This window comes from Hippocampus guttulatus, chromosome 5 (assembly GCF_054856545.1).
Source record: "Hippocampus guttulatus isolate MCC_2025c chromosome 5, RoL_Hgut_1.0, whole genome shotgun sequence".
Taxonomy (NCBI): domain Eukaryota; kingdom Metazoa; phylum Chordata; class Actinopteri; order Syngnathiformes; family Syngnathidae; genus Hippocampus; species Hippocampus guttulatus.
This window is the reverse complement of record NC_141265.1, coordinates 5,454,134-5,467,790: the sequence shown is the minus strand read 5'-3', so window position 1 is coordinate 5,467,790 and position 13,657 is coordinate 5,454,134. Positions and strand designations below refer to the sequence as shown.

The window sequence follows — 13,657 nt, the reverse complement described above, 5'->3', positions numbered from 1 at the left end:
GGCTAAGACACTAAAACCAACACAGAAGGAGAGGATGTTTTTTTCTCGATGAAATAGCCATCCATCCGTTATCTGAGCCGTTTATTCTCATGCTGCAGCCGATCGCAGCTGTCTTTGGCAGTAGGCGGGGGACACCCAGAACTGGTTGCCAGCCAATCGCAGGGCACACCTTGACGAACAAACATTCACACTCACAATCACACCGAGGGGGGGGGGGGGGTGTTCCATTAACTTACGGTGCATGTTTTTGGAATGTGGGAGGAAACCGGAGTACCCGGAGAAAACCCATTGACATCTACAAACTAAATCCAAACACTTGTTAAAGCAAATTGCATTATTGTAATCCAAAAAAATCTAGTCTCTAGTAATTTCATAGTGTGGTTATTTTGGTTGTAACATGTCAGATCACAGGGAAAATGTTGCTCATTGTTTTCTAAACTAAAAGCAGATATTTTCAAATTTGTTTTGATTTTGATTAGAGCCAAAAGCTAATCAGTCTGCTTTCATTCACCACATATGCCTCATTCAGCCCGATCACAGTTTCTACAGCCGTTAGGGAGTCAAAAAATTATTTTCTTCTTCCCACTCCTTCTAATGCATTCATCTTGATCCTTTGTGTGTGAAACACTTCTTTAAGTACGATATGAAGTAAGTTCTGTAATTGTTCATTTCCCTGCGTACCATCATGAATTGCTGTTGCCTGAAATAAATACGAAATACTGACAAAATGTCAAGTATGCGCTGCTTTCATTTTGATGTCCATGCGTGTCAGCAGTGCAAATGAACAAAAGAAAAGGCAGTTTGGAAAAAGGCCCAAAATTAGCAAGAACTGTTGGATCAAGTGCTCTTTTTTTGTTTTGTTTTTAAGCTGAAAGACTGCAATGTTTCAATTTTTTTCAGACCATACCTGAACACAGATACTGCAGTTATTGATAATTGAACAGACAGTCCGAGAGGGGGTCTATTTAACCCTTTCAGGGACATGCACCCTCTAACCGTTAGAGGGTGCAGGAAAGGGTTAAATAAACCCAGCAGGGAAGCATCATGAGCAGAAACTGAGGGCTGCAAGTGACCCGCAGTCCCCTGTTAAACAGGGTAGAACTGCAGACTCACAATTGTTAAAAGCAGTTTTCGTTAATGGATGCTACAGCTTCTTGTTGCTTTCAAACTTAGCTCGTAGCAGACGTGTGCACATTTCAGCATGATGTCTTTGATCCACTGGTGAAAAGGACACTTTGATTCGCTCCTCTTTCATCTATAACTGCTTCAAACAACAAAGTGTATGCAGGAAAGTGGTTCAGATTGCACGATTGTCTGTGTCTTATGTGTTGTCTTGTATTATTTTGTCATTTTATGTTAACTTTTCTTTTGATGGTGACGCGGGCACCCACGGCGGCTCCTCTTGTTGCATGTTGTCTTGAGAGGGAAGAAATTTCATCTGTTCTGTATTTGACAATAAAGTTGTACTTGACTTGACCTGATTATCATAGGAGTCTGGCCCTTGTGAAAGACACATTATTAACTCATTCAGTACCAGCCAATTCTAGACCAAGTATGAAAAGACGTTTACAAATGTCTTTGGGAGTGAATGAGTTTTAAAAAAGGCTAGGAACTTTTAACTAAGAGAGCGAAAGACCTGCGGACAGACGGGCTTCTTTGCATTGACAAGAGAATTAAACAATCAGTAAAGGTTCTTCCTTGGTCACATAAACAATTAGTTTTCTGCCTTTTTAACGCATCCTGCAGGAGCAGTGTATGGAAACACAGCAAAGCAAAATCGCTCATTTGGGATTTTGGTGAGGAATGTTGAAAATTATTTAATTACTGCGAGCCTGTTTGCAGAAGACAGCCTTATCCCCTTCTTATGATCAATCCCTTTACGTTCTTGAAAAAATTATATTCCCATCAGAATTCACACTTGCTCCTTGTACCATTCATCCGTATGATCTATTGGGCATGTTGATGGTCAATATAGTGAATCTTTACCCAGAGGTCCTGTCTTTGTCAGAAGATAATTCCATGAGCTTCCTGGCCTTGCTTTTCATACGATTGTTAATTTGCTGCAGTAGCAAAATCAGTGCCTGTGAGCACCCCAGACACACCTTCTGCCTGGTGAGGTCATTCTCCATTTTCAGCCAGAGTCAAAGACATCTGACAGTTGTAATTTTATGATCTAATTAAGAGATGCTTAGGGGGAGTACATTGAGTAATAAGGAGGCAGTATGGGTCCAGCTCGGCTTCTTAAAAGTAACTTTATTGATGGTGATGATAATGCCTGCAGAGAGGACATCCCCTTGCACAGCACACTTAAGTAGGGAGTATCTTGGCAGAGGTCATAATGAGGTGGAGGGTTTATATTAATAAAAGGCAAGCTGACAAGGTCTCTCTAATTAATGCTGGCCTTGAACCTTAATCAGTGACAGTGATTTATGAGGAGTCGAGACATCAAAATGTTTTTCACAAACTACTGTATGTCGAACACTATGTCATGGTTTTACTGTAGAAATCAAATAAGACAAATAAAACAGACCTTTCATGATGGAAATATATCCAGAGCCTGGATCAGCTCGGCAAATTGTCCAGTTTAAGTTTTATCGGTCCAAGAAAAATAAAATATATGCGTTATTAAGCACAAATGACACAACAACTGGTGGCATGGCGGAGGGCTGGTTAGCATGGCCGCCTCACAGTGCAGAATGGCAGCATTCGATTCTGGCCCCGGCCTTCCTCTGTGGAGTTTGCATCCCCATGGAGAACAATAACTCGCATTGGACAGCTTTTACAGCTTTATCTATTATCACTGGCATGACTTCCCCGATCCAGATGTGAGCTCAAACATACGATAATCAACAACGGTGTAATTAAAACGGAGTCCATTAAGCTTGAAAAGATTGACTGGGCCTTTAAATAATGCAGCCTTTGAAAAAGACAAAGGCTGGATCAATATCGAATGCTACCACCCCTAAATCAGTAGAGGGCAGCTGGTTCCACCCATGTTGCTGCTCAAACTACATGGTGAGAGCAAGAATCAATTGAGGATCATGAATAAGATACTTGAAAGAAGAGCCGAGACCTCAACTGGATATAATTAAGGCCTCTGTCCAGATAAAGCCTGAAATAATAAAATCATTAACTGGTCTTTCAAACTCAATTTCTTGAGACCATTTTCATTCAGACTTGACAATGGGGGAAGTACAGTATTACAGAAGAGAAACTTTCCACAGAGTTTCTTCACGGTAGGACAAGGTCCATTAATAATGCAATGTACTGAGCGTTGCTTACAAAACCAATGAAAGGACAAATGTACGGCATGTCTCTGAGTCTCTTACCTCCTAATTAAATGTAATGCTGTGGAGGAATTTGTCCACAGTCAAAGATTTGTTATCATCTTTTTTAATTTGCCCCGTGTTGAAAGTGACTCGCATATGGTCAGTGCCCACTATCATTTGCTTCTTGATGTGCTCGGTCATGCTGGTGATTTAGAAGCTGCCAGAGTGGCCGGTGTCCACAGATGGCCGGGGTTTATTGCCATTTCAGAGCAACAGTCTTGTCCTTCACAAGGTCGCCGCTCTTGCTGCAGGAAGCTGCAGACTGTACCGAGTTCAAGGCCAGAGCTACTGTAGATCAATAGCAGTCCTGATTTAGTGTGACTAAAATCTCGAATGGCAACATTTAATCAGACATTTAAAAAAAAAACACACACACACATTTTCCTTTAAAGGGGAAGTCAACCTCAAAATTTTCTTGACAGCAATATTTTTTTTTCCAGTGTGGGACAAATAAAATCTTATCTTATCTTATCTTATGTTCTATGCGCCTCAACTAGTTTAGTAGTTTTTAGGTTGATTAATCCATAAATGTAACTGCAACACAAATAACATCAAATATATTTGGATTTACAAATAAGTATATTGTTTTGGGGGCTTAATCTGACCAATTTCAACAGAACAATAAAACACATGAATAGTCCACGACACAGGACTTTCCCAATGTATAATCTGAATGGAAATTAATCAAACTCCAATAATACATACACGATAGACATGTGCACTAAAATAGATAATTGCATATTATGTAATTGTTTGCAGGGTTACTCAATGAATGAGTTTCGTATATCAGTGGTGCAAATGTTCCCTGTTTGAACGACTATGAAGCCACACCTGACTTTAAAGCAGCACCTATTGGGAATTGCCTGAAGAAATGTTCAAAGTGATTTTATTAACCATCTGGTTTATATATATATATATGCACGTGTGTGTGTGAGTGATACGGCCCGGTGATCCAGTGGTTAGCGCATCAACCTCACAGTGCAGAGGTACCGGGTTCCATTCCAGCTCCATCCTCCCTGTGTGGAGTTTGCATGTTCTCCCCGGGCCTGCATGGGTTTTCTCCGGGTACTCTGGTTTCCTCCCACATTCCAAAAACATGCATGGCAGGCTGATTGAACACTCAAAATTGTCCCATGGTGTGAGTGTGAGTGTGGATGGTTGTTTGTCTGTGTGCGCCCTGCGATTGGCTGGCAACCGGTTCAGGGTGTCCACCGCCCCTGCCCGTAGACAGCTGGGATAGGCTCCAGTACCCCCCGCGACCCTTGTGAGGATAAGCGGATCGGAAAATGAATGAATGAATCAGTGTGTGAGTGTGTGTGTGCGTGTGTTTGTGTGTGTGTGTGTGTGTGTGTGCGTGTTGATGTAGTTTTTTTTTTATTTCGAGTGTGTTGTGAAGAAGAAGATGCAGAGTAATGCACAATATAAGGTAATTACAATTAATGGTATCCTATTCATTATTCATGGATATATTACATCATAATTGATGTCGTATTGATGTCGTTTAACTCTTCTGAAGTTGCCCAGTGAGCAGGAATTATAGTTTGAAGTAAAAAAGATGCGAGAATCAGAGATTATATCATCCTTCATTATGATGATGACCGTGACATTACAATGCTGTTTTTTAATTCTCAAAAACAAATAAATAATAAATTGTACACTCAACAAACATGCCACGCATCTCATTGGCTCATGAATAGAAAATGAAATATGATATGGATAATAAATGTTGCAAACTCCACTCATTCATCCCAAATGTAAAGGTGGTGCCAAGGATGCTGGGGACCAAGTGAAGTGTAATTATGTCTCTCGCCTCTCTTGCTGGTAGAAGTGTTTGACTTTAATTATCTTCATTCGCCACACTGCCCATATATAAGTAAGGACCTGATGCCTCAAGGCCAGTCCAGGTAGTTGGAAATGTGGAAGTGTGAATAATAAAAATAAGATATATTTTTTAAATCTTGGATTCATTACTTCAGATGGATATGCATGGTTGGTTAGTGAGGCATGCAGACCACCTCATCATATCACACTGCATTTCCAGGACGTGTAAGTGCCATATACTGGATATATATCGGGCTTTTAAAAGCTTGCCTTGTTTCCTGATGACTCCTGTGTGAAGTAAACCCAAAAAGATTCAAATGAGCATTTGTTTTGCCAGCAGAGGTTTGGCTGCTAGATATATTCAGACATTGACTGATTTCAGATCAAAGACATAAAAAACAGTTGTAAAATTCCGGCTCTGGCTTTCCTCTGTGGAGTTTGCGTGTTCTCCCTGTGCCCACGTGGGTTTTCTCCAGGTTCTCCGGTTTCCTCCCACATTCCAAAAACATACATGTTAGGTTTGACAAAGATGCTTAACTCATTCAGTCCCAGCCAATTCTGGACCAAGTCTGAAAAGACGTTTAAAAACGTCTTTGGGAGTGAATGAGTTAACTATTCTGACTGCAGTTTGCAGGTTGCAAAATGGCCGCCGCCTGAGGAGGCTGAAAATGGATGGATTTTGCTATGTAAATCATATTCCACAAACATAATATTAATCAGACCTGAGGCAGCAGGCATGTATGTTGGAGTAGATGAGCTTGGAGAGGTAAGGTGGGACAAGCATAATGAATTACTAATGCGTTGTAACCATTCTGTATGGCACCTGTCTTTCATCAGTCAGCGCCCTGCAGTCACATTGTCTTTTGAGTTACTCGACTTGGTTTTTGAGAGCTATTCAGGCTAATTGCTTAACTTGTTCTTGTCAATCAAGACTTTCCCAAATGACAGCTCCTTTCAGTTGACACCACAAAGAGTTGCTTGAGACATGCACTCACCAGAGGCCCATGTTTATTCCTATTCGCTGCCATATGAATAGCCGAATCAAACTATTTCTAAACGATTCAAGCTTGTACATTCGCTTACATGCACAATTTCAGTGGTCTGGGAATCATTTTTTTTTCACAGGATGCACAAGAAGAAAAGGTCATTGGATTTTGTTGGCCACGTTTGATTCATGTGCATAATTCATGTGTCATAAATTACAGTGTTGCCTGTATTTAGAACCCCCCCCCCCACACACATACAAAGACAACAGAAGCATATCACACAGTTCAATAAAGTTAGTCAAACTTAATTCAGCAGTTGTAGCTGAATTGATCCCCCCCCCCTCGCTAATTTATATGCCTCGTCAGGTACATAAAAGTGTCTCGACTGAATGAGAAAATATGGTGACCACGGGGTTCCATAGTGTTCAGCAAATAATGCTTCACGTTGAGTTATAACTGTGATAATGGCAATCTAACGATCAGAAAGCTGGTGGACCATAATAATAAGCTGGTGGACAATAATGGTATTATTGATGAAAAGTAACCTCCACTCTATTTAGAATAGTGATGTTCTCTGGAATGGTAATCAACCACTATAAACATCTCTGGTTTTACTGAAGCGGTCTCAAGAGAGGACTGTAATCAGCAAGGCATACATCGACCCCCATTCAAGTGACTTTTTTTTTAAAGGTGTTTGGTATTGGATGACGTTTTAAGATTTGTATACAAGGGATGGAAAAGGTAAGAGTAGTATATCTCGTATCTCTGACAAGCATAGGTGGGATTTAGAGCCAAAATGCTTCCACTAGGCTTGGAAGAATTTCTGTGATTTTAATCTGCAAACCAGCAAATTAATTCTTCAAGTCTTTGGCTCACATGAAGCATTCAATTCAACTCCAAGCAGCAGCAAAAGAGCCTTTGGCTTGGCTGTGAATTTGCATAAGAGAGATTTTCCACGTGCACTTCAATTTCAGAAATTCTAACTGCATATTTTAATCGCGGATTCTGTTGATGCCTTTGGGTTTTTGTATCTTACGCTGTAGCCTAAAGCTGAAAAACACGGGAAATGTATTTTGAAAGTTGTGGCAAATATGTATATTTCACAAGTCAAACCATAATTATTTATATAAACACAGACTTTTAAATGTTAGATTTGTGGTAATGGATTTTAAAAATGTATTTTTAGCTTTGATTCAGTCACATTAAAACCTTTCTGCCTCAGGTTTATATTGATTTTGGTTTATTCATCCTAATTTGAATGAAGTTGGGACATTTTGTCAAACATAATATTACAATGTTTTGCAAATCCTCAGAGGTGTGCAATTTGCCAAATGTTGCCTGTCCGTCATTCTTCATCCATCAGCGGCACCCGCGCGTCATCACCAGACCTTCATTTTTTACAAGCTAAACTGTACTGGTTAGTCGTTAGTCCGTTCATCATGTTATTTGAACCACGCTTCCATCATTGAAGAGGATTTGCAAATAATTATATCCTGTTTTTGAATCCCAGATTCAGTAGAATTGGGGTTTGTATCTCAGTGTTTCAGCTTTGGAGCAGGTCTGGACTCAGTCCATGCATTTATTCATCATAAAACAATGATAACAGAGTTTACATAGATTCCCCCGAGCAACTTTCTTGACTATTTTAGACTTTTTATTCAGCTGAAATGGAAAGATTGTCCTGTTAGTTCATCCAAATCTCCTCCAACAGTGAATGCATCAAAAGTCAGCTTTGTTGCAAATCAGACTTTACCCTCATGCCAAGCTCGATATTCTCTCCTCCATAGACCTCCATACCAGGATCCAGCAGACCAATTTCTCCAAAGTACTCACGATCTACCACAAATGAGCAGCCAATCATCGCTGGGGTTCTGGAAGACAGAGATGACAGGATCATTACACGAAAATGAAAAGACACAGGGTTCTTCTTTTCTACACTACCCTTCAAAAACACTGGAACAGTGAGGTTGATTACTTTTGTTTTTTTGCTGTGGACTTCAAATGATATTATGAGCTTTTTTTTGGATCAAGCCAGTTTTCATTCGAGCCACGATATTAGAACATGTGACAAATAGGTGTTTTTTTTTTTACCCAGACGCATTGTTTAACATAGATTATTCAATCAATAGAGAGCACTCAATGTCTATGCTCAAAAGCGAGCTGACTATAGACTATAACAAGCACTTGTGAAGTTAAGATGGAAAATAAATCAGAACCACTCAAGGAGTATTGGTTCAACGGGTTAGAAGAGGGGTCACCATCAACCTATTTGAATCTGAGAGCTACTTCTAGAGTACATATTCATGCTTAGGATACTATAGATTAGGCTGTCAGTACTTCTGAAATAACACATGTGCTCAAATTACCATTCATAATGTAATTACTATACTGTGGTATGGTAATATTAATTCATGATCACTTTCTCACAATAATTAGAAAACATAAAAATCAATATGCAACACTTTATTTTTGTCAATTTCGAGAAAAATGACAATGTCCCATCATTAGCAAGTTAATTTCAGAGCGGGTCCGCGGACTACTTTTGTGGTCCATGTGGGAGGGGTCATCTGCCTCATGGCTGCGGGCACCACATTGGTGACCCCTGGTTTAGAATGTCCCGAAGAAGAGAGAAACCAGTGGTGTAAAGAGTAAAAAGGGCACGAACATGTAAAAAAAAAAAAATAGCAGCAGATGATGACCGAAACTGACCGAACAGTTAATGACATCAGCAATAAACTTCAGGGTTTCTGTGTGAAAGTATCCCTTCTACAAGACTTCATTAACAAAAGTAAAGAGCAACCACAGAATGCACAATGCTTATCAAGTAAAAAGAAAAAAAAAATCGAAGACCAGACTGAAATTTGCCAAATACCACAAATAAATTACAGATAAATGCGCTCGCATCACACCGGTGGCTTGCATGGTCTCCTGGGATGACCTCATTAACTTCAATCATAAACAACATGAAAACAAGCAGCAAAAATCAAAATGAACTCTTAAGTCGACAGAAACATTTGGTCTGCCAAGTTATTTTTTAAAACTTTGGCTTGCAGTTCATTCATCAACTAACATACCGCTAATAAACATGCACAGGGAAATAAATGCATCTTTCTATTCCCCAAGGCTGTTGAACAAAAATGTACTTATCATGTATCTCAGTTTCTCTGAAGGTAGAAAAGATAGTATGTCCCTCAATCACTGAAGAAAGCTCAACCCCCAAATCCTTTTCCCATGCCATTTCAGTTTCCATTCAGCCATCCATCCATTTTTAATCCCGTTCAAGGTTGTAAGGAGCTGCAACCAATTCCTGGCTGGCTTTGGGCGAAAGGCAGACGAAACCTTGGACCGGTTGCCAGTCCATTGCTGGGGAGTTGCCGTTTTAGTTTTATCCCTTGATATCATACTAGTGTGAATCACTAATACACGCTCATTTTCATAAGGATCCGGTGCTATAAATGGCATCAACATTATTCCTAGATGGTCGGACAGGAAATGAGGGAAACATTTCCCAGATAAAGCCACACGTGTGACTAAACATCAAGTAATGTGATTTGGGTGCATCTTTGTAATTTTCAAGTGTTTCAAAGAATCATTACATCAGGGTGCAAATCAGAGAAGACTATGCACCCACTTCCTTGCCAATTGTAAAATGCATTGGCAAACCTATTTGGATGGAAGAAGTTATTTGCGACTGTCAAATACCTGCTAAACTGCTGTAAAATTGCCTCCAAAACTGTAACCATATCCGAATTTAGGCTGTAAGAACCACGTTTGAGAACACTGTACTACAGTTGTGTGGTGACTATGATGTGAGGATACGTAGCATAATTGGATAATACTGTAGTTCAAATACAAACTGGAAACAGTTTATTCTCATATGTGTAAATCCCATGACTTTGTTTTATGACATATTGTTTGCTGCCCAATAATAGCAATGATAATTGTGTCATCATAATCCACCAGTATCTCTTTCAACCTCGAGGCATCCATTCATCCATCCATCCATTTTCTAATCCGTTTATACCATAGGTGTCAAACTCAGGTCCTGGAGGGCCGCTGTCCTGCATGTTTTCCAAGTCTCCCTGTTGCAACACACCTGATTCAAATGAACAGGTTCAATGTCAGGCTTCCGCAGAGCTTGCTGATGATCTGATCATTTGAATCAGGTGTGTTGCAACAGGGAGACTTGCAAAACATGCAGGACAGCGGCCCTCCAGGACCTGAGTTTGACACCCCTGGTTTATACAAACGAAGGTCGCGGGCATTCTGGAGCATATCCCAGCTGTATTTGGGCTGTAGGTGGGGTACACCCTGAACTGGTTGCCAGCTAATCACAGGGCACACATCGACGAACAACCATTCACACTCACAATCACACTTAGGGATAATGCCGCCCTCACATACAATCCAAATTGATAAATCCCTTACTGCGTGGGAATGTTCCTATTCCTGCTCCATGTATATTTCTGTGCGTACGCATGCTTGTTAAATGAGACCTCAGGCGATTGTGAGATGCAGTTTAATGACCTAGAACTTGGCCAAGTCAACTTTTTCTTTATTCTCAGTATTGTATTGAAATGTGAATTTGTAAGTAATTAAATGATTTATGCTTTTGTCAAGTATAGCACAAATTTAAATCCTACACTTTGATTGAAATGTTTTGTTTTTCATCTTTCTTTTCTTTTTCTTTTTTTGAAAATTTCCCTTCATAACAAGTCCTTCATCAGTGCAGCTCACTGAAATGATCATTTTTAAATGCATGATTGCACTCTCAAAACTAGTACAACCCGAAAAGAACCTCAGGTCAGCATGTACAGCAAATATTCAAGAATATTCTTCACAAAAGTGGGGTAACCCACTCCAGCAACAGGCCCTAGGGTTCTTTTATACCACTATTATCTGCTGGGTCCCATCTTAAGTGCTTTGGGACAAAGGCCCATAAAAAGCACTCTATTCATCCAGTGTTCTCAACAGTTATTTTTTTCCTCTAATGTGACTTGCTCGGTATATTCTTCCTTTTGAACTTCATTATTTGAGATACCATGCACGCATGCTCATGCATGCAGATGTACGCACACACACAAATATACACTCACACACACACACACACACACACCTTTCAGTCAAGAAACAGAACAAGCTCCATTTGTGATGCTTTATGAATCACAAAGAGGAAGATGGTTGCACGTAATATACACAACATTCTGGGCCACCACGAGATTTGGGTATTGAGGATCATGTGCACGTTGAACTGTATAGACGGCTGCACAGTATAGATGGAATATTCAATATAATACCATCTGGTCTCTTCAGCATGATAAACTACTTTGATTTGCACACTGTGTACTTTTCCCATGCGCTATGTACTTAAACGAGATCCTTGCTGGGTCGCACTTGTAAGTTGATTATACACCTAAAATCAGAGAGCAATAAATTATATAACATTACTCTTACACCTTTCCACAGAGATCAAAAGTATTGCTGAGGTTCATAAAAAACTAAACAACAACAATTTCTGCTTTGTGCAATTTAGGCTCTCTATCGGTCCATGCAATGTTAGAACTTAATTGTAAACTTTAACTTAGCAGATGATTTCCACATTTTGGCTCAGCTCACTGGCTGGCTGTCGCCCCCACTATTCTCTGCAAAAGATCCAAATGGATAAAGTGAATATGGACCTGTGGACCTCTTGCTGTCACATAGTGAGGTGGTGGTGGACCCCAAAAAGCAGGCAAGAGAGAGGAGCAGGGTGTACTTGACAAATTGTTTTAAAACAGAGAAAACTAAATCCTAAACAAACAAAGTCCTGAAAACAAAACAAAGCCAAAGTATCAAACAAAAACAATGACTGAAACAAAAACTATCAATAACCGAAACATGACCAGAACAAACATGACAGCAGCAAACACACGAACAAACAATGACCCGACACTGAGTGGTCGTGCCGGGAGTCCTTTTAAATGGCTAACGACATAACGACCAACAGGTGTGCAGCTGCAGGGAGAGCCCTACAGTGCCACCTGTTGGTCACAAACCGAAACATGACACTTGCAACCTGCTCTTGGAGAGGCTGTACAGTGAAATTCCTCTCCAACAAAATCCTGTTTGCAGCAAGAAATGTTTCACAACAGGGGGCTTTTCACTGTCGCAAATTTTATCTCAGATGTAAACGCGCACACACACACACACAGAAAACGTATGTGTGTACTCTGTATTTATATTCCAATACGTAGTGCATAAATATGAGCATACACTTATTTGACACTTCATATAGCCAGTGTAGAAAGAAAATAACGGGAAATTGCAAAATTTACGATCAGCATTCACTTTCACTTACATCAATTTCTTGCATAATGTCTTTTACTTTGCTTCCTCCATCTTTCATTTTTATTACTTTTATCATGTCTTCAAGCGTGAATGTTTTTCTTTTCTTAACTCCTTGGTCTGCAAAGGTCCATTTCGTAGCCATTTCAGCAATGCAACGAATTACTTCCTGGACTACTGCGCATGTATAAGCCAGTGTGGTGGTTGCTGTAGCCGTTTCCGAATGAAGCAGTAGAGGTCGCTGTGGCATGCTGAGGTTGGATTAGACTTTTACGGAAGACTTGTTTTCCTTGTCGTGAATCTCGTTGCAAGGCAAGAGCACAGACAAAGATTTCGTATAACGGAACAGGGGGACTTTTCGTCGTAGGGGGAGCAGAAAAGTGGGAATGGCTTTCATGCATGAAATGTTTTTCATACTCGGGGGGTATTTTCGCCCATGTAGGTTTGCTTGTAGAGGAATTTCACTGTACCTGCTAGAGGGATGTGTGTGTCAGCAAGAGGAGAATAATTTGATGGCCATATATGTGACGTGCAGACCTCACAGCATAGTTTGAAGCCAACCGACTCGTCTAACTCGCATCGCCCCATGCAGCCTGCTAGCGCCAAAGAGCCTGTTAAGAAGCATACCAGATTCACCACTTCAACTAGTCGCACTCGAGCTCAGTCTTCTGACTCCCTACACCTTTATCACAAGTGCCTCCATCACCTATGACATCAAGCTGAAAATTTTACTGTGTAAATTGTTAACTGTGTATACCTGGGCCAGACTACGAACAATGAGACACTCACCTAGAGAGCTGATGCGAAACAAGTTAAGACACAAGGGACAGGCTAAAAACACTCACTGATATAATTATACATGTGGGCTGTAACATTTCAAGAAAGAGGCAATTAGAGGTTTCAAAGAACAACATAGCAAGGCCTTGTAGTCTTGCTTGAAAGTCTGCCTTGAGTAAGCACCTCCAGCCCTTTGCTTGCTGATGTGAGGTTTCCCACCTGTCTTGTTTGTCTGCCCACCCTAAATTGGCTGCCTGCGGATAATCCCCCCCCCCCCCCCCCCCCCCCCCCCGTGTTCCCTCCTCTGATTTGGTTAAAATCAAATTAATGTTTCCATTAATGAAGCATCTCCCATAGACTTTGTTAGCTCACATGTTGCATGCACTTCAAAGATAGGCCCTCATCTCTGAATCTGGTTTT

General features: G+C 40.5%; 1 protein-coding gene across 1 annotated transcript in view; it reads right to left on the bottom strand.

Moving 5' to 3' along the window:
* Positions 1 to 13,657, bottom strand: part of galnt9 (polypeptide N-acetylgalactosaminyltransferase 9) — a 64,697-nt gene that overhangs the window by 14,671 nt on the left and 36,369 nt on the right. Inside the window, exon 6 of the mRNA XM_086112060.1 lies at positions 7,890 to 8,007. Within this exon, the coding sequence (XP_085968186.1) occupies positions 7,890 to 8,007 (118 nt within the window). The remainder of the gene's footprint in view (positions 1 to 7,889; positions 8,008 to 13,657) is intronic.